This window comes from Henckelia pumila, unplaced genomic scaffold, assembly GCF_033568475.1.
Source record: "Henckelia pumila isolate YLH828 unplaced genomic scaffold, ASM3356847v2 CTG_517:::fragment_1, whole genome shotgun sequence".
Classification (NCBI taxonomy): Eukaryota; Viridiplantae; Streptophyta; class Magnoliopsida; order Lamiales; family Gesneriaceae; genus Henckelia; species Henckelia pumila.
The window spans coordinates 109512-132925 of NW_027331853.1; the positions used below are offsets into that span (position 1 = coordinate 109512).

General features: G+C 37.9%; 4 protein-coding genes across 16 annotated transcripts; 3 read left to right on the forward strand and 1 right to left on the reverse strand.

Annotated features, from left to right (window-relative positions):
- Positions 1–9023: 9023 nt before the first annotated feature.
- On the forward strand, positions 9024–9601 carry LOC140872947 (uncharacterized). Its single transcript, XM_073275873.1, has 2 exons — positions 9024–9370; positions 9496–9601. Exons 1-2 carry the CDS (start codon positions 9024–9026, stop codon positions 9599–9601), a joined length of 453 nt encoding a protein of 150 aa, XP_073131974.1.
- A 627-nt stretch (positions 9602–10228) lies between these two features.
- LOC140872956 (uncharacterized) lies at positions 10229–12914 on the forward strand. Its single transcript, XM_073275886.1, has 6 exons — positions 10229–10453; positions 10968–11204; positions 11366–11477; positions 11558–11732; positions 11880–12120; positions 12459–12914. Exons 1-6 carry the CDS (start codon positions 10279–10281, stop codon positions 12761–12763), a joined length of 1245 nt encoding a protein of 414 aa, XP_073131987.1. The 5' UTR covers positions 10229–10278; the 3' UTR covers positions 12764–12914.
- Positions 12915–13894: 980 nt separating this feature from the next.
- Positions 13895–17696, forward strand: LOC140872960 (glutamine synthetase leaf isozyme, chloroplastic). Of its 2 annotated transcripts, XM_073275899.1 has the most exons (14): positions 13895–13966; positions 14444–14720; positions 14844–14883; positions 14964–15067; positions 15146–15194; positions 15319–15425; positions 15576–15663; positions 15880–16008; positions 16107–16181; positions 16397–16450; positions 16521–16558; positions 16655–16814; positions 17113–17173; positions 17353–17696. In XM_073275899.1, the coding sequence occupies exons 2-14, from the start codon at positions 14464–14466 to the stop codon at positions 17490–17492; spliced, it is 1302 nt and encodes a 433-aa protein (XP_073132000.1). In that variant the 5' UTR covers positions 13895–13966; positions 14444–14463; the 3' UTR covers positions 17493–17696. The 2 variants fall into 2 exon arrangements, with proteins under 2 accessions (XP_073132000.1, XP_073132001.1); XM_073275900.1 differs by lacking the exon at positions 13895–13966.
- On the reverse strand, positions 16149–22440 carry LOC140872958 (protein FAR1-RELATED SEQUENCE 12-like). Of its 12 annotated transcripts, XR_012147948.1 has the most exons (5): positions 22198–22440; positions 21201–21303; positions 18509–20829; positions 18222–18301; positions 16149–16244 (listed from the first exon to the last, which is right to left on the reverse strand). XR_012147948.1 is itself a non-coding variant. In XM_073275897.1 (4 exons), exon 3 carries the CDS (start codon positions 20819–20821, stop codon positions 18527–18529), a length of 2295 nt encoding a protein of 764 aa, XP_073131998.1. In that variant the 5' UTR covers positions 20822–20829; positions 21201–21303; positions 22198–22440; the 3' UTR covers positions 16580–16637; positions 18509–18526. The 12 variants fall into 12 exon arrangements, 11 of the variants coding, with proteins under 11 accessions (XP_073131998.1, XP_073131997.1, XP_073131996.1 ...); XM_073275897.1 differs by lacking the exons at positions 16149–16244; positions 18222–18301 and adding an exon at positions 16580–16637; XM_073275896.1 differs by lacking the exon at positions 16149–16244 and having other exon boundaries at positions 17817–18301.
- Between the last annotated feature and the right edge of the window lie 974 nt (positions 22441–23414).

Below are 23414 nucleotides of genomic sequence, written 5' to 3' on the forward strand. Positions count from 1 at the left end.
ATCCCAATCGGTGTTTTGAACGCAGTGCGGTATGCCCATAATGCGTCATCCAGCTTGAGTGCCCAATCTTTTCTATTTGTCTTCACCGTCTTCTCTAATACTTGCTTGATTTCTCGGTTAGAAATTTCCGCTTGACCATTGGTTTGCGGATGATATGCACACGCCACCTTATGCCTGAAACCATACTTAGCGAGTAAGGTATTAAAAATTTTATTACAAAAGTGCGTACCTTCATCACTGATTATTGCTCGTGGTGTCCCAAACCGTGTAAAAATGTTCTTCTGCAAAAATTTTACTACAACACGAGCATCATTAGTAGAGGTGGCGATTGCTTCCACCCATTTCGACACATAATCCACTGCTAATAGGATATAAGTGTAGCCAAAAGAAGGGGGAAAAGGACCCATAAAATCAATACCCCACACATCAAATAATTCAACTTCTAAAATGTTTGTGAGGGGTAATTCATGCTTTCTAGAAATATTTCCCGTTCTCTGGCACTTATCACATGATTTCACTAAGGTATAACTATCTTTAATTAACGTAGGCCAATAAAAACCAGACTGTAATACCTTAGCGGCAGTTCGGGTAGCTCCAAAATGTCCTCCATAGGGAGAGAAATGGCATTGTTCCAAAATTTCAGCTGCCTCTTGCCCCGCCACACATCGTCTAATCACTTGATCAGCACAACGTTTGAAAACATAGGGATCATCCCATAAATAGAACTTAACGTCATGGAAAAACTTCTTCTTTTGGTGTCGATTCAACTCTGGAGGCATAACACCACAAGACAAAAAATTCGCTATATCAGCAAACCAAGGGGTATAGGAACTTACCTCAAAGATCTGTTCATCCGGAAACAGTTCCTTTATGCTTTCCTCCTCCTTCACGTTCTCTAACTCCAATCTCGATAAGTGATCTGCGACTTGATTTTCACTTCCCTTCTTATCCTTGATTTCAAAGTCAAACTCTTGCAACAGTAGGATCCACCTTATCAAGCGTGGCTTAGCGTCCTTTTTTGCAAATAAGTAGCGAATCGCTGCATGGTCAGTATAAACAACTACTTTAGTACCAATTAAATATGGACGGAATTTATCAAAGGCAAAAACTACTGCAAGCATCTCTTTTTCTGTAGTAGTGTAGTTTTGCTGGGCGGCATCCATGGTGCGGCTGGCATAATATATGGCTCTGAAAATTTTATCTCTCCTCTGGCCTAATACTGCGCCCACTGCGTAGTCACTAGCATCACACATAAGCTCAAAGGGATCCTTCCAATCCGGTGCAATCATGATGGGTGCTGTGGTTAACGCTGTATTTATCTTTTCAAAGGCCTGCAAACAATCATCATCAAAAATGAATGTAGAATCTTTTTCAAGTAAATTACACAAGGGTTTTGTGATTTTAGAAAAATCCTTGATGAACCGCCGATAAAACCCTGCATGGCCTAAAAAACTTCTGATGCCTTTTATGTTCTTTGGAGGTGGAAGCTTCTCAATTGCAACAACTTTAGCTCGATCTACCTCTAACCCATTGGATGACACTTTATGTCCAAGGACAATGCCCTCTTGAACCATAAAATGACATTTTTCCCAATTTAGCACTAAATTCTTTTCCTGACACCTCTGCAAAACAAGAGACAAATTATGCAAGCAATGATCAAAAGATGTACCAAATACAGAAAATTCATCCATAAAAACTTCCATCACATCCTCCACCATATCTGCAAAAATCGCCATCATACACCGCTGAAAAGTTGCAGGTGCATTACACAATCCAAACGGAATCCTCCTGAAAGCAAACGTGCCATAGGTACACGTAAAAGTGGTCTTCTCCTGATCCTCTGGTGCTATAGCAATTTGATTATAACCTGAATACCCATCTAAGAAGCAGTAATAGCAATAACCAGAAAGTCTATCCAGCATTTGATCAATGAAAGGAAGTGGAAAATGATCCTTACGAGTAGCTTTGTTCAACTTTCTATAGTCTATACAAACTCGCCAGCCAGTTACTGTACGTGTGGATATTAACTCATTATTTTCGTTTTTAACTACAGTAATCCCACCCTTCTTAGGCACCACTTGAACCGGAGATACCCAACTACTATCAGAAATAACATAAATCACTCCCGCATTCAGCAACTTTAAAACTTCTTTCTTAACTACCTCTTTCATGGCGGGATTCAACCGCCTCTGATGATCAACATAAGGAGTATACGATTCTTCCATCAAAATTTTATGCATGCAAATTGTTGGACTAATACCCTTAATGTCAGAAATTGACCACCCTAAAGCAGTTTTAAATTTTCTCAGAACTCGCAACAATTTATCTTTTTCTACATCAGACAAATGAGCAGATATAATAACAGGACAAGTAGAATTTTCACCAAGGAATTCATAACATAGGTGCGCAGGCAATGCTTTCAGATCATGAGTTTCAGGCGATACCTCAGGTGCACTATTTTCCAATGCTTCAGATTCCTTAGAACTCACCATTTTTTCTTTTGGAGCGCTGTCTAGGAATATTTTTTGTTCATGTAACTCCCAATCTTCTTCCTTATCAACCACCTCGTCCGCCACTAAACACCTTTCTAGTGGGTCATTACTTCCTGCACATGAAAAGGAATTATGAGAATTAACAATTTCAATGCTCTTACATGTACTCACCTCGCGTGGCTCCCTCATGGTATGATAAATGTTGAAAATCACAGCTTCACCACCAACGCGAAGTGTGAGCTCTCCTTTATGGACATCGATCAGTGCGCGTGCAGTAGCTAGAAAGGGTCGTCCAAAGATCAAAGGAGTTTCTTCATCTTCATCCATGTCTAAAATTACGAAATCTGCGGGAAAGATGAACTTGTCGACCTTCACCAAAACATCCTCCACAATACCTCGAGGATATGTGAGACTTCGATCAGCCAACTGTAAAGTGATGGTGGTTGCCCTAACTTCTCCAAGCTCTAAGGTCCTGTAGACAGAAAAAGGCATCAAATTAATACTTGCTCCTAAATCACATAACGCTCTATTAACTTTAGAACCACCAATAAAACAAGGGATAGTAAAACTCCCTGGATCCTTAAGCTTTTGTGGCAATTTTTTCTGCAGGATTGCACTACATTCTTCTGTCAAATTCACCACTTCATTGTCTTGCAGTCTTCTCTTCTTGGACATTACATCTTTGATGACCTTTGCATAGTTAGGCATTTGTTCCAAGGCATCTGCAAATGGAATATTGATGTGTATCTTCTTAAAGATATCTAGAAACTTGGAAAATTGCTCATCAAGTGCCTTCTTCTTAAACCGCTGTGGGTATGGAAGTTGCGGTTTGTACATCGGTTTAGAGTCAGCTTCCTTCTTGGGCTCTTCAACCACAATTTCTTCAGCCACTGATTCTTCTACTTCTTTTTCTCTGCACTTATCTTCAGCTTCTAACTTCTTCCCACTTCTTAACTCAACTGCTTTACATTGTTCTTTTGGGTTCACTTCAGTATTGCTTGGAAACTGCCCTCTGTTTTGATCCTTCAGAGCATATGCAAGCTGTCCAATCTGTGTCTCCATGGATTTCATCATAGCTCCCAAACTGCACATGTGTGTCTCCATGCTGTCCATTCGAGTTTCAGTCCTCGACATTCGCTTGTTAGATTCAGTAACAAATGTAGACACCACATCTTCCAACGATGCTTTACCTTCCCCTTGATCTGTGTTGAATCCCGGAGGGGGTTTCAACACATTCTTGTTGTTGGCATAAGAAAAGTTTTCATGGTTACGTAAACCAGGATGATAAGTATTAGGAGGAGGGTTACCTCGATAATTTCCATAGCCTCTGGGATTGATATATTGAGCTTCCTCAGGTGGATGAGATTCTTCTATGGCAACCGATACACCTGCAGGTTCTGCGATATTCACTTTGCTCAGAGAAGCAACTTGTGTACTCAACGCAGATAACTGTGCAGTAATGGATGTAAGAGGATCCACACTGTACACTCCCCTCTTGACTCCCGTACGTTCAGATGGCCATTGATAACTATTGATAGTCATCTGTTCCAGCATATCATAAGCTTGAACGGGGTCCTTGGCAAATATAGTACCTCCAGCAGCAGAGTCCACCGACATTCTTGTATGCGTATTTAATCCATTGTAGAAAAACTCTATTTCTTCCCAATCTGCAATATTATTATTAGGACAACGCCTTAACAAATCTTTGTACCTTTCCCATGCCTCATATAGCTGTTCAGAATCATGCTGTTGGAAGGTACTGATCTCAATCTTTAGCTGGGTTTCCTTGGATGGTGGAAAGAATTTCTCTAAGAATTTCACAGCCATGCCCTCCCAAGTTGTTATGCGTCCTAGTGGCAATGCCTGCAGCCAACTCCGTGCTTTGTCCCTAAGAGAAAAAGGAAACAAACGTAAGCGTATTGTATCCTCAGAAACACCATTTATTTTAACAGTATCAGTAATCTCTAGAAAAGTGCGCAAGTGTAAATGAGGATCAGCTGTGGCAGTTCCATTGAATTGGTTCTGCTGAACCATGTTGATTAATGCCGGCTTCAACTCAAAGTTGTTGGCATTTATTGTCCCTCGAGCGATTCCAGAATAGTGAGCCTGGATCGTCGGCCTGAAATGATCTCTAATTGGCACCAAGGGTAATTCATTAACATTTTCTTCAGCCATGTTAAATTGTTCTTCTCTCCTAGCTCTTCTCAAAGCTCGTGCAGTTCGTTCAATCTCTGGATCAAAGAGCAGAGAATTCGCACTTTGAGATCTTCGCATAGACTGAAATTAAGAATAATAACAAATTATTAGTAATTAGATTAAAATAAAGAAAAACTCTAAATTAAAACTTCGACTAATTGGTAACAAGATTAAAAAATAATCAAAATTATTCCCCGGCAACGGCGCCAAAAACTTGTCGTGAAAAATTACTCGCAAGCGTACGAGTGTCAAGTTTTAGTAAAGTGAAAAATAGAGTGTCGATCCCACAGGAAATAATTTGAAAATATTCAATACTTGCAATTATAATAGTCTTAATTTTATTTAGAAAATTACACTTTAGAGAGTTAATGACAAAGTAAATAAATATAGAAAATTGAAAAACGCACACAAACACTATCCTGTAAAGATTATCAATCAAAGGAAAATAGTCTAGAGGTTTGATTTCACCTGGTCTCAACTATATTTAATCTCAATCAATCTATTTTCATGAATTCATGTAAATTAATAACCAAGAACACATAGATTATACTATTTCCCTCTCCCGAGTATCAAATAGAATGTATCAATTACAGATCGATTTCAATATCCCTATACAAAATCTACTTGTAATGATATGTGTGAAACAATGTTCTTTTTAAGCTCTATTAAAGTTATAAGCTCTCCCGAGTCAAATAAACAATTAACAGTGTGAATTTTATTGATCCTATTCTAAATCCCCTCTTCCGAGTATCGGATTCTGAATAAATATGACAAATTAATTTATGGCCAGTAAATTGAAAAGACTATCAAACCTAAAATTACAATTAATTTAGAAGAATTCATTCATAAAAATCAACCATTCATAAATATGTCTTGACCAGGCTACATCTACCTCTAGACTTAAAAAGTTTAGTTCATAATAAAATTCATAAAAATATAAATCATATTCAAAAATTCAAACATAATTCAATCTCAAAAGAAAAAAAAAAAAGTAAAGATAACAAATCCAAAGTCTTTCTTCCGTGTCCGGTCGAAAAGTCTTCGTCTTCGTTCCAAGCAACTCCAAATCTCGATCGAAAACCTTTTCAACTTTTCTCTCAAGATACTTTTTGTGTAGTAGCCGCCTCCCCTCCTCATTAGGTCTGAAAAAATCCTTAAATATACCCTTAAGATTCGTCCAAACACCTTCCAAAAGTATCCAAAATTTCCCAAAATTAAACACAGCACTTCGTAATACAGACTCCGACGCGCGGGCGCACCACAACAGGCGCGGGCGCGCATAGCCTCCTGTGGATAAATTGTTGAGTCACTTCTGTTGACGCGCGGGCGCTCCACTACAGGCGCGGGCGCGCATAGTCGTCTGTCCAAATTTCTTCAAACTACGAACCATCTTCACTTACTTCGCTCTTTACTTGACTTCTATGATTTCTTTTATCAAACTTTCATTATTTCCTGTAATTCCTGACATCCACAAAAACAACAACATCTTCCACATAATACAGCTCGAAACCAAGCAATTATCCAATAATATCAACACAAATTACGTGCACAAAATGCACTTATCAACTGTCTGAGACCCTCGGGACCCTTCCTACCATTTTGGATGTTTCTGATCTGATTTTCCACTTATTTTCACCAAATAATGTCTCCTTAAACACGTTTTGCCACTTTTAAAATTATATGTCATTTCTTAACATGTTTAAAATCACTTGATCTTGTAAAATGGAACCGGGCTATTACAAGCTAGATACAGACTCAATTCAAGATTTAAATCCTTGAATTTTCTCGTCACAATCTACACCACAGTTCTCTCTATCTGAATTCTCCCTTCTCTTCTCTCTCAAACTCTTTTCTGAAGATTGAAGAATTTGATTTTCTGTTATGTTTATGGCTGGCTTCCATCTGCTTATATAGAGAAAATACACCGACTTTCTTCTTGGGATTTTAGGTCAACGAGTTGTTCCGGCCCATTCATTAAGTCAATCATGGCCCAACTCCAATAAGCTATCCGAAGCTTGATGCAATAGATCTGCCCTCACGTTTGATCTGCTTTGATCTACTTCTTTGCACTAAGCTCCAAACTCCATGAGCAATCGATCTGCTAGCTTAACTCATCTGCCCGTCGAATTCGATTTGATCCCAGTGCTTGATCTGACTATGAACTCATCTGACCACTGTACTTCGATCTGATCCCTTATCTCTTCTTTTCCAATCGAGCTGATAGAAGTACACTTCAACACAAATACTACATGAGCATGAATACAAGTGTGCGGGTACCAAGAATCGAGGTCAAGAATATCTGATCAAGAACAAATATAGGCCCTGGGTATGTAGCACTCTTCTTCGTCGCACCAGGAGGTGGCTCCCATACCCGATAGTGGAATAACGGTGACCTGACACGAGTCCACGTGTCCAACCATCCACTAACAAGATAGGGTCAACACCCTACTACATGATATCTCAAGGATATAAGCTCAAGATGCTCATGCATGAAGCATAATAACATGTCATAATATATATATATAGACAAAATCATGCCATATAATCAATGCAACACATAATACATTCATACTCAGCCTGGATATCTCGAACAGTACTTCTGTACCTTACTAAGACAGTCCTAGAAGCATCCATCTAGGTTCCAAGCCTATCACCAGCACTACAATGCACAATACCCATGCATTATAAACTTGCTCTAAAAGCCTTAACTAAGTTATTGCATAGTCCCTAATATTAATAATATATCGGAAATACCTCCGTCCGTCGTCAGTCCGCTGAAGTCGATTGCCCCATAACTTGGGCAAAACTCTGCTATGACTTCTGAACGCCTCGCCAAGGCCCCGCTACTCGACAAATATGGCTAGAAATCCCCAAAATACACAAGAAACGAGATTGAAGAAGCTGGAATGAGCAATGAAATGAGGCTTTCGACTCCATATTTATAGGCCACGATCGGAACCTCCAATCTCTACGATCGGAGCTTCCGATATGCTCCAATAACCATGTAACATGCATCTTTGACAAGTGTTCCTGCCAACAGATCGGAAATTCCGAACTCAGATCAGAGCTTCCGATCTCCACCGATGACATCATCATTCTAACCTCACTATTTTGATACTTGGCTGGGAACGATCGGAGCTTCCGATCCCTTCTTCTTCCAAACGCAACATAGCTTCCGAACTCAATGCAGTTCAGAGCCTCCGAACTATGGTTCGGTGTTTCCGATCTGTCCTTTAACTCCGGACCCTCTGGGCTATTTTCGAGCGTTTTGGATCCATTTTTCAACTCTATTAATCCAATAGAAATTTTATTAATCATGTTTTATCCTTTTAAATCACTTAATCTTATAAAATGGAACTGGGCTACTACACACACAACATCACTATCTTAACCTATTTAAGAGGGAAACCCTATGCTAATCATCATAGATTTCAAGACATGCCATTCAACTCGATCATATGCTTTCGAAGTATCTATCTTAAGAGATGCTACCCCCTTCTTGCCTATACATTTGCATTTAAGATAATGACTGATTTTGAAAGCAATAATAACATTATCTGTAATACTCCTCCCAGAAATAAAGGCACTCTGCTGCTCCGAAATAATAGATTTAATCACTTTCTTCAATCTATAGCCATCACTTTTGAAACGATTTTATAATCACATTGCATAGGGAAATAGGGCGAAGATCAGAAATAATTTCAGGCCGCTTCTTTTTTGGGATCAATACAATAGAAGTGTCATTCAGGTTCTCTAGGAAATAGCAACGATTTAAGAAATCCAAACAAGCAGAGGTAACATGAGTACCTATAATATCCCAGAAGTTTTGGTAGAAACTAGGGTTCATCCCATCTGGCCTTGGCGATTTATCCAGATGCATTGAATATAAAGCTGTCTTAACTTCATGCTCATCAAAATGCTGCGAAAGGATCTGAACCTGATCATGTCTAGACGTTTAGAACATAGGGGTATGAGGTTTTGAGTACCTTCTCCCTTTGATTCGAACAAGTTCTGGAAATAATAAATGATGAGTTCATTCATGCCATCGCCCCAAGAACACCGTTTGATTGGAAGTTTATGTGGAAGCTAAAAGTGCCGGCTAAAGTGAAGAATTTTCTATGGAGACTTTTCTCCTCTTGTCTGCCAACGAAGAAAGCTCTCTTAACTCGGAGGATGAATGTGATTGAGTGGTGTTCATTGTGTCGTCATGAACCAAAAGATGAATTTCATGCATTAGTTGCTTGTCCTCTTGCTCGAAATTTTTGAAGTCTCACTTCTATTGGGAGTAATCTGCCAATCACTCATTCTATCTTAGAGTGGTGGAATAGTATGGTAATGCGTCTCAAGCAATCAGATATTGAATTTGCTTGTATCGTTCTTTGGTTTATTTGGCAGAATAGAAATGATGTAGTTTGGAATGGTAGAAGTCAGCTTGCAACTTCTATTTTCCAGTCAGCAATCCAGCTTCTTTATCAGTGGAAGGCAGCTTCGATGTCTGCTGCTCCTCTTCAGCAAACTCCTCAGTTTGTTCACAGTACTATTTGGAAACCACCACCAGCAAATTACTTGAAGTGTAATACAGATTTTGTGGTGTTCGAAGGAGAAGAGTATATTGGTTTTGATTGCATCCTAAGAAATTCTCATGGACTGGTGATTGATGCTATTTATGGTACTTTGAGGAGGTAATTTTCTCCAACTACTGCTAAAGCTATTTGTATTAGAGATGCCCTTAGCTGGATGAAGACCAAAGGATTTTCGCATGTTGTTGTGGAATCAGAATCCTTTCTAAGGATGTTTCTTATTGTAGTTTTTCTTTTGCGTATGGATCAGCGAATCAGGCGGTTCATGCCTTGGTTAGAGAAGCTGTTTCTTTGACTGATCGGCCAAATGGGTCACTCCGTCTCCTTCTTTGATTTTCAATGTAATTTTTCCGGACTTGGTTTAATATTATCAAGTGTTAGTTTTAAAAAAAAATTCATGCTAACAAATACCAAACAAAACAAAAGAGCTACAAAATCAAAGAGAACAAACATAACCGTACATTATTTTATATGGCTAATTTCATACATTACTCATATGAAATCACGAGATTGTTGAAAAACCCTATAACTGTTAGTTTTTCGTATTTTCAAATTTTTAGCACAAACACCCCTTAAAACGCGTACAAACATGGAGTGAATACTTAAAATTTGAAAACATAAGAATGTATGCATTCAAGATTTAAAAACACATGAAGTTAATATATCATTCGTTTTTCATAAGGAATTTTTAGCAATATCGAAATTTCAGAAAGGTGATATGCAATTAACCCTATTTTAAATTCTAAAAGTTATGCTTCAAAATTTAGTTTACAATTTTTGAGCTAAGCAATCGATCCAACCTCAATTTTTTACACACATTCTATTTCCAATGAATAATTAATATAGTTATTGGTTTCCAGCTTTAATTTTGTAAAATTTAAAACAATTTTTATTTGATTATTATATTATTTATATTTATATTTAATAAATAAAAATATAAAGGAGCCAGAAAGTTGAAGGGCAAGATCCCACGTGTGTGTAGCTAGTTTCTTGCATACATCGGAAGAGAGATGTCGTGCCTCGCGTCGTGCTGTGCGTCGATGACTTGCGGCCTCTGTTCATCGGTGGCGTCCAGTATCACCAAGCGCTCTGCAAGAATCGCATACTGTGGACTCTTCGGCTTCTCTTTGATCGTGTCTTGGGTTCTTAGAGAAGTAGCTGCACCTTTGCTTAAAAAATGCTCCTGTGAGTATGTTGTGATCGAAATTGAGGGGGGAAAGTTTTGTTCTTTGGGGGGATTTCGAGCTAGGGTGATCAGTGTTCTTGTATCGTGCTTGTTTTTGGTTTTACTTTAGTTTTCTTGGCATTTTTGCAAGTGGGTGTTCCTTGTGTGTGTTGAAAAAAATGATTGAATGATGACAGTTTTATGTTCTTTTTTGAAGATGTGTGAATAAATTAATTTATTTATTCAGTGTCTTGTTTATGTGTACATGAGATTGTTGGAATTCATGTATGATGTATCAGTAATCGAGTTCAAATTTCCATGGCATTGAATCGAATTTTATGCTTACTTTGTAATGGAGAAAGTAGCTGTTATTGCGATTTGCATCAAATGTTTGTGGATGGTCCTGATTTTCTTCTTTAAAGTATCCAACTTTTGTTTCTTGATCAGTACATACATGCATGAGTTGCCTGGTTTGAGATCATCATTCACGCATTCAGACTGAGACGCTGGTATGATCTTTGGTGTACCTTGTAGGGATAAACACTTCAGACAACCTCTCAAACGAATGGTTTCAAATGCAAGCTGTTCTTCGTGTCAGCTTGGGGAATTTCTTGTTTTTTGGAATACTAGCCCTCATAATGATCGGAGTGAAGGATCAAAACGACAAACGTGATTCATTGCATCATGGTGGATGGATTGCGAAGATGCTGGTTTGGACTTTGTTGGTTATCCTCATGTTTTTCCTCCCGAATGCCATCATATCGATATATGGTTAGCCTCTATCTCTTTTTTGCAATATGTTGCATATTTCATTTGTGGAAGTTTAGCTAATATATTTATAATATTTTCTTACAATTCTTATCAAGATTGCTAGTACTTATCTGATGGTGACATTTTGTTGACTGTCGAGAGAAAACTTTTGGTTTGTGTAGGATTTATTTCGAAGTTTGGTGCCGGGGCCTTCTTATTGGTTCAAGTCATAATATTATTAGATGCCACACATTCATGGAACGATTCATGGGTAGCCAAAGATGAGCAAATATGGTAGTCCAAATAAAAATCATATCCTCTTTTTAATCCTGGGTTTTTTGGTCTGCTGATAACCATGTCCTTGTTGTTTTCAGGTATGTTGCCTTACTTGCAGTATCAATAGCATGCTATCTTGCTGCATTTACGTTTTCGGGAATTCTATTCATTTGGTTTAACCCTTCCGGACATGACTGTGGCCTTAATATCTTTTTCCTCTCGATGACCATCATTCTTGCTTTTATCTTCGCTGTTGTCGCGTTACATCCCAAGGTAAATGCTTCGTTTCTGTATGTTATGACGTTAATTCAACTTAAATTTCGAGAATTTTTCGATATAAATAACACAAACCTGTTGCACGACCTGGTGGAAAACAGTAGTTTGTTATTTTTCAATTGGTAAGAACTTTGATTTCGACAGGTTAGCGGCAGCCTCTTGCCTGCTTCGGTGATATCCGTTTATTGCGCGTACCTTTGTTATACTGGGCTCTCTAGTGAACCTATAGAATATGTATGCAATGGTCTCCACAACAAGTCAAAAGCTGTAACTTTGAGTACCCTTATTCTGGGTATGCTTACTACAGTTCTCTCAGTTTTATATTCTGCTCTCCGAGCTGGATCTTCGACAACCTTTTTGTCTCCACCAAGTTCACCCAGAGCAGGTATTTAAACCTGCTGAAAATCTTAATAATTTTTAATGCTAATGGTATGTGTTTTTTTCTTTTTTCTTTTTTTTTTTTAACTTTACCCATTGGCTCACTTTTAATTATCATTCATGATCCTATAATCACATGACTGCAAATGTCATATTTACCTCTTTAATAATGTCTCATTTGCAAATATTATATTTCTTTATTTCAAATTTATTCTTTAAAGTGATACTCTCTTACCATGTTCAAATCTTTCCTCAATTATTACTTTGGGGCGAAAATGTATATTTTTAATTTTTTACATATACATTTTTTTAATAAAATTTATGTGTTGGAACATTGTGTGACAGATGACAAGAAACCTCTCCTAGGCTCGGACGAACTTGAATCCGGGAAAGGATCCGGTAAAGGGAAGGACTCAGAAGCACGACCAGTTACTTACTCTTACACATTCTTTCATCTGATATTTGCTCTAGCTAGCATGTACTCAGCCATGCTTCTTTCTGGTTGGACGAGCAGTTCAGAAAATGCTGACCTCATAGACATCGGTTGGACTTCAGTTTGGGTTCGTATCTGTACCGAGTGGGTCACGGCTGGATTGTATATGTGGTCTCTTGTGGCTCCATTGCTGTTCCCTGATCGTGAATTCTACTAAATCTTTGCTATTATGTATAGATGTTAGTATCAGTATGCGTGGACTTGCAATGTGGTGTGCCAAGTTTCTAAACAGTGATGTGCTGCTTTGTTTTTTGTATATGCAAATGTTCATTACATGTTAAAATTTCTGGCGTGGCTTCTCCTTTTGACTTTTGGTGTGTCTTGTACTCTCAGTCTGTACATGTATATATAAACACGATAATTATGCACACAAATTGCCTTTTTTTTTTCTTTTTTTTTTTCGTCTTTAGGTCTTTTCCTATTTTTTTTCATTGACGTGAGAACCCATTATTTTCGGAGTCACGAACGGTTTCCCCTGCCACAATTGAACTTTGTTATTTAGTTTTGATGTGGTTTTGCTACTTTATGGAATGATCGAAGAACAATTGAATGGGATGTAGGTGAAGTAAGAGGTTTAAAGAAATTCTCGACTCGGTGCTTATGGAAAATGCGGAACAAAATTAAAGGATGAAAAACACAAGTGAAACTAGACATGATCCCTAAATCAACTGAGTTTTGTTTTTTAGGCTAAGTTATTTCCGAAATGTTTCACACGGTTCGGCTGCCACGGAAAAATTGAAAAATTGTAATTTTGGTTGAGTGTGATTGCTGATTTGTGATTTTGGTTCATCGGGCCGTCAAATTTCAATTTCAGTCATTAAATTTTTTTTTCAATTTCAGTCATTAAATTTTTTGTTTGGTAATTTTGGTTCTTTGACATGACATTGATGTGGTGTTGAGTTGCCATGATGCTCACGTGTACAGTGTTATTTCAACAGTATTTTCAACGAAAAATGGGTAAACTTGTCCGAAATTGAGAGATGTGTACGTGAGTAAAACACCATTTGGACAAAATTGCAATTTTGCCATTGGAGGAAGCTTGAATTTGCATTGGAATCGGCGATATATATGTGTAGGAGTTATCCTATTGCGCATGTGAGACATAGAAAGCCTTATCTAAAATGTTGGTTTATTACATTGCTAAGTTGGTTGGTGACGGAATAGGGACAGTAACCAAGAATATTTTCCTCCACACACCCAACCCTATCAACTCATCGAAAGCCAACCACTATTTTCCCATTTAAATACACCACCTTGGGTTCTTAATTTTAAACAATATATATAAAAACTCTCTATCAATATATATATACTAGTATATTTTATTTTATTTTATTAATCTCTCTCTCTCTCTGGATTTTAGGTATGTGTTTTTCATGCAAATTTCATTTATTCTTTTGATCATCAGGAGCCTTCTTTAACAGATGGAATCAAATGTTATCCATGCATTAAGCATGAATCTTACACTGTGCATGCATGTCGACTCGACTCTTATATGAAGATTTTAATCCATTTTTGCGGGATTTTTACACACTATTGGAAACTTTGGACAGTGGTTGGCAATCTGGGACTCAAACTTCTGTAAGAAACAGAGTTAGTTTAACTAAGTAAACCCACATGGGCACGTACTCCTGCATAATTTAGCTGAAATCATATTTTCTGAGGTCTATTTCATTCATACCGTCTGCGAAAACTAATGGTTATTTATTTTCTCGAGTTTTCTGTAAATCAAAGGTCTCACATGGCATCTACATGCAATTTATCAGAGAATTTGCAATCTATATACAGCACATGAATGCTATAAAAACTTCCTAAGTTGTTCTGATTTGAAATTTCTCAGTTAAACAATTAAGGTGTGGAATGGCGCAAATCTTGGCTCCTTCAGCGCAATGGCAGATGAGATTTGGGAAGAACTCGGCAGATTCAAGCCTGTTGAATGCAAAGATGGTGAGCTCATTTGTTCTGAAGCAAAACAAGACAGTGGCAGTTAAAACTTCGACCAAATTTAAGGTCTTTGCCACCTTGTCGGAAAATGGCAGCACCATCAACCGTCTCAAACAGCTCCTAAACTTGGACGTAACGCCGTACACTGATAAGATCATTGCTGAATATATTTGGTACGGTTTCTGCATGCCAAAATTCGGCACAATAGATTTCAGTAGCTACTACTTTGTGCTGAACCGATTAGCTCGCATTCTCGGGTCGACTGACATTATCTTATATTTTGCTGGTCTTTACAGGATTGGAGGATCTGGAATTGACGTGCGTAGTAAATCAAGGGTAAAGAAAACAGTGATATACTTCTTGATTTATGCAGAACTTTACTTGCGGTTAACCATTCTTCCATGTTAATTTCTCAGACAATATCAAAGCCAGTCGAGCACCCTTCCGAGCTACCAAAATGGAACTATGATGGATCAAGCACAGGGCAGGCCCCTGGAGAAGATAGTGAAGTCATCCTATAGTAAATATCATCCAGTAAAAGCTAAACTATTACAGAAACAGTCTCATGAAAACCTGACACAATCATTTTTCAATGCAGCCCTCAAGCAATCTTTAAGGATCCATTCCGTGGTGGCAATAACATCTTGGTGAGTCCATCAATTTGGCCGTCATTGGATTCACTTTGCTGCTCCGCTTCCTAGTTTCTTGAAGTGTGTTGCTACGTGGATCTAAGGTTTGTTTGTCGTACATGTACGTCGTGGAATGAAACAGGTCATCTGTGATACATATACACCGGCGGGTGAGCCTATTCCTACAAACAAGCGCCACAAAGCTGCACAGATATTCAGTGATCCTAAGGTGGTTGCCGAAATTCCATGGTAATTTCTTCCGACACTTGACAATCTTATGGACTTTTATCCGAAAATAAAATGCAGCAGACATTCCTCCGATGGATAAGTACAAGCTGAGCAAAAAAAAAACTCGATAGCTTGTTATCGAAACACTAATATTTGGCTGTCTGCAATTAGGTATGGCATTGAGCAAGAGTACACTTTACTCCAAAACAATGTAAAATGGCCATTGGGCTGGCCGGTCGGAGGTTACCCTGGCCCTCAGGTACTGTCATCTTTCCAGAATGATACTCTCCACATAGTACCTGAAAAGATTTTAGGTGACATATAAGCAGGCTTCGCCCCATCATGAACTTGGCTCCTTATATGGACACTTTCTTTGGTTCAAAGCAACAGCCTGTGATTATAAATCAAGGATTCAGTTAAAAAATGCTACATTAGAATTTAGAGACGCTTACTGATCCTAATGTTTTGTGTCCAGGGACCTTACTACTGTGGAGCAGGGGCAGACAAGTCATTTGGTCGCGACATATCTGATGCTCATTACAAGGCTTGCTTGTATGCAGGAATAAATATCAGTGGCACCAACGGAGAGGTCATGCCTGGACAGGTATCTTTCCCCAGCTTCGTGTTTCAGAACCGGACATAAAATGTATGTTCAGTCCTCCGGTTACAGGATTGGTCCTTGATTGATGATGCATCTTGCAGTGGGAATTTCAAGTGGGTCCCAGCGTTGGAATTGAAGCCGGAGATCACATCTGGTGCGCGAGATACCTTCTGGAGGTAAACCATTCTTGTTTCTTGATGGAGTCGAATGGAGATTTTCCTTTTTTCTCCATGGATGAACTTTAACAAAGTGAATGCCAGAGACACCAGGGGAAGTGCGAGAAAGCATGACAATCCCCGTATTAGTGATTTATGTAAATATGATATTTAACCAAATATACAACACGAACAAATGTGTTACTCTAATACTTTTGGATCTGTCATCTATCCAGAGAATAACAGAACAAGCAGGAGTCGTTCTCTCGGTCGATCCAAAACCAATAGAGGTACCGTTTATATGTTTTCTTCCTGGGAAAAGCAAGAAAATCTAAAGTGGTTTCTTGATGGAACATTCAGGGTGATTGGAATGGTGCAGGATGCCACACCAATTACAGGTATTCGTTGATTTTATTAAACTTAAACAGTTCTTCAACATGCTGACGTTCTTTGGTTTGGCTACGAGTATCGAACAATCTGTTGAAATTTTTCAGCACAAAAAGTATGAGGGAAGAAGGAGGCTTTGATGTAATCAAGAAAGCGATTTTGAACTTGTCGCTTCGCCACAAAGATCATATAAGTGCTTATGGAGAAGGAAACGAGAGAAGGTTAACAGGCAAGCATGAAACAGCCAGTATCAACACATTTTCTTGGGTACGTGTACTAGAATTACATACCGTATGGTGCTATACCGTTGCATATGAGTCGAACCCAAGATTTAAACATTGTGAAACCAAATGCTAAGTTCCATCTTGAATTCATACAAGATGGAACAAATTATCCTGGGTATGTATGCTTCAAATTACATATGATACACTGGATACCTATAGTGCCATGCCTACACCATTGCAAATGATTCCGATCCATGATTTAAGCATCGCGAAACCAAATGTTTTACCAGCAAAATTTCCATCTTGAATTCGTACATATCTTGCTTTATAATTATATGCAGGGTGTTGCCAACCGTGGATGCTCAATCCGTGTGGGGCGTGACACTGAGAAGAATGGAAAAGGTACTAAAAGACACCCTACATTTACCTCAGCTAAAGCAAATTGATACAGAATTCATTTAGCAACAAAGTTAGGCCTAAGTTTTTTTCAGGTTAAAGATAAACCCATGGTAACATCTACCAGTCCTAAGGTTCAGAAAAATATAAACTGATATCAAATGTAAACTATTATTTTCTGATAGGTTATCTGGAAGATAGACGCCCAGCTTCTAACATGGACCCATACACTGTGACTGCACTGCTTGCTGAAACTACAATCTTGTGGGAGCCAACTCTTGAAGCTGAAGCTCTTGCTGCTCAAAAGCTCTCATTGAAAGTCTAAGCCATCGGATATTCAAGCAAAATGGAATGGAGTTAAACAGGGTTTATGGGATCAAGGTGCAAAATTGTGTTCCGCTGTTGACTGATACCTTATGTAAGATGTTTGTAAATAGGGGATTAAAATGAGGATCATGTTAATGTGCGAAAAGTTCCTTAAACTTGTATTGTTGGGATTGGTTTACAGGAATATCTTGATCTACAACTTCATTCTTATTCGGTTACATAATCTATTGAGAGTAAGAAACATCGCCTTTACTGTTTTTCATCATTCCCTGCTAATCGCACTGTAACAGTAAGCATTCTTAAGGTTAATTATATTGGCGTCTCATGAAGCTTAATCTAATTACATAAGCACTCTTGAGGTTAGAATGAAACAGGCACCCTGTCACAAGGTGGTTAATACTACTTTTTAGGTCTATTGTAACTCCAGTTACATAAGCACTATTGAGGTTAGAATGAAACAGACACCCTGTCACAGGGTGGTTAACACTACTTTTTAGGTTTATTGCAACTCCACAAACATCGTTGTGAGGGAGTATAGTGATTATTCGAGCTTTAATGAGTGCTTATGTTACGCAACACCACTCAGATTGCTTGATGTAATTTACACATAAAAATACCACGGGAAAGGTCGCAAACGATGAAAGGAAACAGTGATAAATAAAATACCGTAAGATGGGATGCAAAAAAAAATTGGACTATATACAGATTAACATGACATGTTTCTTACCTTTTTTTAAGAAACATGTTTCTTGCCTTTGCATCCAAAAATGAGAAGGAAAACAGCACATGAGGTTGACACGATACATTCTGTACTGATAATATATTCAAGATTGATGATATATGAGATAGAAATCAAGCCAGCCGATTTGTTTATAAAGAAGAGAGAGAAAAGGTTACAATCAGTGATATCACGGTGACATGGCTGAAATTGTGCAAAACAAGAACAGGACGGTAGAGTTAACCGCATTTAAAGAGCAGATGAATATTTTCTTAGAATGACAAGACCACTCTAACCTGCTTTGGAGATTTTAGCTAATTCTGCCAACGGAAATTCCTTCTACCCTCCTGCATGATCTCAAAAGCAAGTTTGTATCTTTCTAAAGATGCAACTCCAGCTTCGATATAATTCCGAGCCTCTTCTCTTAAACTCCACAGCATCAAAGGTTTAAGATCTTGCAGGCCACCTCCTGAATCAGCATCTCTTAGTATACCATACTTTGCATTTTTACTCCATCGATGCAAGATATAGCGAGATGGAAGCTCCTTTATATTCATTATTTGGAACACCTTCAGAGCATGCCTACAAAGAACACCTTCAAATTCAAACATTCTACAGCTACAACTGATATTCAGATTCGATGAATTAAAGGCGATGGTGTTCCTCTCATCACCATTTCCACACTTTTGCACGAGATATCTATTAATGGATCCTTCAACATTTATCTTTATTCCAACATAACTGTAGCATTCCAGAAGCTCCTTCTGAAAAACTTTGAACATTGTGACTGTGTAAAGGCTTCTACATTGCTCTTCTATTGGGTCTTTGGTGTGCAAAACTGCTTGCAAATTATATGAGTTGAAATCTTCCTTTCTTTCCTCTTCACGGCAATTTTCCAGAGCTTTCTCGTACCTCACAACAAATTCATTCAGAGGTGTTTCTGCTGTCAAAAGTGTGCCGAAATACAATTTTAATCTTCCATCCACTGGGATTCCAGCAAAGAACGTTCCCTTTATGTACAAGGGAACCCAACTTTTACGCATTCTATACATCTCTTTAAGCCATGCATTCTCTCTCAGATTATATTTATTCATAATCATATTCCAAGCAGAATCAAATTCACTGGCCGTCTGACTTTGGAAAATGCAAGTTTCATATTCATATTTGAACTCGGAATTCATGGAGAGTAATGCACCCAAATTCTCCTGCTCTTTAGCGAGAATTTGCGAGGCAGAGAATCGATGATGTGTCCCAGGTAAAACTTGCGCAATTGCACGTTGAATGTTTGTCTCCTGATCGGCTATTATCGACAATGGGCGACGTCCCAACATTGCTGTAAGCCAAGCCTTAAAGATCCAAGTAAATGACTCCTCGGATTCATCTGCAATCAAAGCACAACCAAGAAGAACCGGCTGGCGATGATGGTTGACACCAACAAATGAAGCAAATGGCACCAAATAATTACTTCTCCTATATATTGTATCAAATACAATTGCATCTCCAAACTGCGCACAGGAAAACCTAGATCGTGCATCAGCCCAGAAAATATTCATACCTTTTCCATCACGGATTTCCACAGAGTAAAAGAACCCTGTATCTTCAGATTGCCGAGATTGAAAGTATTCAAGAAGCATATTATACCAATCAGTTCCAATTTTGCTTTCATGAACTCGTTTGACAAGGCTGAGGCCCCCATTAGTTTCAACCAGATCCAAGTTTTCCAAAACACTGCTTCCTCCCTCTCTATATTCCTTTGATGCCAGAGTCACTGATCCACTAGGAGCTGTCGGACTGCCGAATTCATGATTGTGTTCTTTCTGAAGACGATCAACCACCCACCTTCCTGATTCTTGTCTTTGAATTCTCATGTATGCTCCACAGCCAACCCTTGAAGGATGCTGACGCCCTTCCTTTGAGCACACAAATCTTCGAGATGTGATTGATCCATCATGTTTAGAGCGGAATAATTGGCCGATCCTTACTTTGAACCCAGCAGTAGCAGCAAAAGTGTTGTAGAATTTGTACGCTTCATTGGCAGAAATGAATTCAAGACCTTTGTAAGGTTCACAAGAGGACCCTACATATTCATCCATGCCTTCATTTTTTTGCCTTTTTACATCAACATCAGATAGATCATCATTATCATACGATCTAATTCCTGTCCTACTAGCTCCACCTGCTGATGATCGTGGAGTTGGAAAACTCTTCCTCTGTACCTGTGGTGGACAATGTTCTCCAGAGACTTCAAATTCATGATTGTGTTCCTTCTTTATATTAGCTAAGACCCATTTCCCAGAATCTACCTTCTGCACTCTTATAAAAGCCGGACAACCAGTTCTTGAGTTCGTCTGAAAACCCTCCTTCGAACACACAAATTTCCTGGAAATGATAGCACCATCAACTCTGGACCTATAAAGCTGCCCGGTCCTGATTTTGAACCCCTCTTGACTGGCATAGATATTGTAAAATTCTTGTGCCTCTTCAGCCGAATCAAACTCCAACCCCACATAAGGTTCCATCTTAGATTCTCCATCATTCCGATGCCCATTAACTAGAGGTGGTGGCTTTGTCCTGACAGTCATGATATTTCCCAGCAACTCCAAATTCATATCAATATCTGCAAATGTCAACAAATAATATTATAAAAGCAACATATGCTATGTGCATACATATTCAAGCTTGTCTCACACTAGATTGCTTTTGAAAAATGAGTTCAATCACAGAGAAAACACGCACAGATGAAAACATAAACATTATCTCAAAAGGTTAAACAAACCTTAGCAAAGCACATAAATGCAGGAACCATGACGGTGTTAAGTAAGAAATAAGGACTAAATAAAAAAATCCTAAAGCAACATAACCTTAGTAAAGTTCAACATCATGATTTTGAACAGAATATTAGTCTAGACACAAATTGACAAAATTATTAGATGCTGATGCATTAAAAAACCTAATCCCAGAGAGGTCATAGGGTTTAGTGACACATACCAAATTACATCTGATTTGAAATCCTCAGAAACTGAAATCTGTTATAGAGTGTGCAAGATTGTATATCAGCCGAAACTGGCCATCAGGTTTTCAGGACGAATATCTGCTCAGCACACAATAATGACAATATTATCAACTTACAAGTGTAACAGGGAATAAGCTGAAACTAACATCAAAATAGTTAGTAAAATTGAACTTTAGAAAGTAGGGTTGCTGATTTGGATGCTAGGAGGTTAACTGAAATGTACAAGTGCAACAGGGAATAAACTGAAACGACCATCGAATATAGTTGGTGAAATCGAACATTAGTAACTAGGGTGGCTGATTTGGGTGCCAGGAGGTTAACTGAAATTGTGGATGGAGTAAAGTCGCCCGAACACTCTATGATGCTTTTTATGTGATACAATTTAAAGCTGGAGTTCATTCCGTGTCACCCACCACTAAAATAAAGTCCCGTTCACCATCCATCTCGCAGAAGTAACGATTGTTATCAATAATACAAAATAGGTTCATAAATTAACATACAAAATGGAAAAAAGGCAACAGATTCATAAACCCCGTGAATTAGATCCCATCACAGAATAAACTACACAATGAATTCATGCACTAAGTAGATTCCAAAGCCACCATTTGCATTTCTCCTCTCCTCCCAGTCAAACCCTATCAGGAAAATATCAATAATAACCATCACAGCCATAGACTCAGCAATCGGCAGACATTCAAAAGGAATCAACCGCATTCCTAAATACTAACCAACCACTTGAGTACATACAAAAAGGGAAGAAATGCACAGAGAACCGTAACGATCAAAAGTTTGGAAATGAATGAAGAACACCAAAAACAAGGAATAAGCTATCAAAGTCCACAATTTAGGCACAAATAGTCGCGTACCTACCAGAAAGGAGTTGAAAATCCAAAGTTTTCAGTTCCCAAGTAAAAAAAATCAAGAAAATATGAAGCAAAACGGATCAAAACCAAGAAGCAAATAGGGATTTACCTAACGCATGCAGAAGGGGCAGAATCAAACTCCCAAACAAAGGTTTCGACCCACATAAATCACTATCACAAAAACTTTCAGCAAGCCACTGAGCCACTCGCCCGCTTAGCAACTCCAAATAAAACGATTGCTAAAACCGAAGATTTTACGCTAAAAATATGATTAATCAAAGGAAAAAATAAGCAAAATAATCAACAATTTATTAATTTTCAAATGGGGAAAGATGTGGGGCTCTGCCGCGATCTGGAAGAGCCATGGTTTATCAATTTTATTATATTAATTAATTAATTAACAAAACTAAAATCATTAACTTGCAATCTGCCTATATCCTGTTTATAGTTGAGTAGATGTTATCCGCAGGGTAGTGTCTTGCGTGTGACGTGGCTATTCATGATTGGTTAAAATTAGTGGGCAATGTGAGACCCACTAATTTTGATCAATCATGGGGTTATACATCACCCGCAGGATAATACCCTGCGCGCGGCATGTATTAAACCCCTCTTTTGTTGCCCTTTACGTTCTCTTGTTAAAAATGATATTAATTGATTTATCTCCGTCCCACTCATTTTGATTATATTTCATTTTTTATCCGTCCCAATTAGATAGTCTAATTTTTATATTTAATTTATATTTCCTACTCTTTTAGCAATTTATCGTTGTTAAATTAAGGGTTAGTCTATGCTACACCGGGAGTGTTTCTCCCCCTATTTCAATATTATTAGATCACGTATGACCCATATATTTTTATGGAAATTGACATATATCTTGATGATCCAATGGTTGATATTTGACCACATCATGGGGGAAAAAGTACTTCAAGTATAACATAGAATAATCCGTTAAATTAATATCATTAACTATTTATGCAATTATTTTATTATATTAAAATATTAATTAAATCAGGACAAAATGAGAAATTAATTAAAAAAATTCGCTTTTCCAAAATTTTTTGTGATTTTTTTATGAAAACGTTACATTTTTTGTAATTTTTTATTTTACAATTAATTTTTTTTATTTTCGTAAAATTAAAACAGACTGTAATTAAAAATTTTAAATGGAAAAAAGTAGAGCTCCATTTGAACAATTACTTCAAAAATATTTTATGAAAGTTTTTTAAAAATATTTTAAATATTTTTTTAAAAATTAATTAATATGTGTTTGGACAACTATTTTGAAAAAAAAATGTTTTTATAGTTGAAAATATGTTTGGACAACTA

Excerpts from the sequence above, each read along its gene's own strand:
- LOC140872947 (XM_073275873.1), top strand. The coding sequence starts at position 9,024 with ATGCGTCTCAAGCAATCAGATATTGAATTTGCTTGTATCGTTCTTTGG. Across the intron at positions 9,371-9,495 it reads ATTTATGGTACTTTGAGGAG|TTTTTCTTTTGCGTATGGAT; the intron begins GTAATTTTCTCC and ends TTCTTATTGTAG.
- LOC140872956 (XM_073275886.1), top strand. The coding sequence starts at position 10,279 with ATGTCGTGCCTCGCGTCGTGCTGTGCGTCGATGACTTGCGGCCTCTGT. Across the intron at positions 10,454-10,967 it reads TTTGCTTAAAAAATGCTCCT|GGATAAACACTTCAGACAAC; the intron begins GTGAGTATGTTG and ends TGTACCTTGTAG. Across the intron at positions 12,121-12,458 it reads ACCAAGTTCACCCAGAGCAG|ATGACAAGAAACCTCTCCTA; the intron begins GTATTTAAACCT and ends ATTGTGTGACAG.
- LOC140872960 (XM_073275899.1), top strand. The coding sequence starts at position 14,464 with ATGGCGCAAATCTTGGCTCCTTCAGCGCAATGGCAGATGAGATTTGGG. Across the intron at positions 16,451-16,520 it reads TCGATCCAAAACCAATAGAG|GGTGATTGGAATGGTGCAGG; the intron begins GTACCGTTTATA and ends TGGAACATTCAG. Across the intron at positions 16,815-17,112 it reads GTATCAACACATTTTCTTGG|GGTGTTGCCAACCGTGGATG; the intron begins GTACGTGTACTA and ends AATTATATGCAG.
- LOC140872958 (XM_073275897.1), bottom strand. The coding sequence starts at position 20,821 with ATGAATTTGGAGTTGCTGGGAAATATCATGACTGTCAGGACAAAGCCA.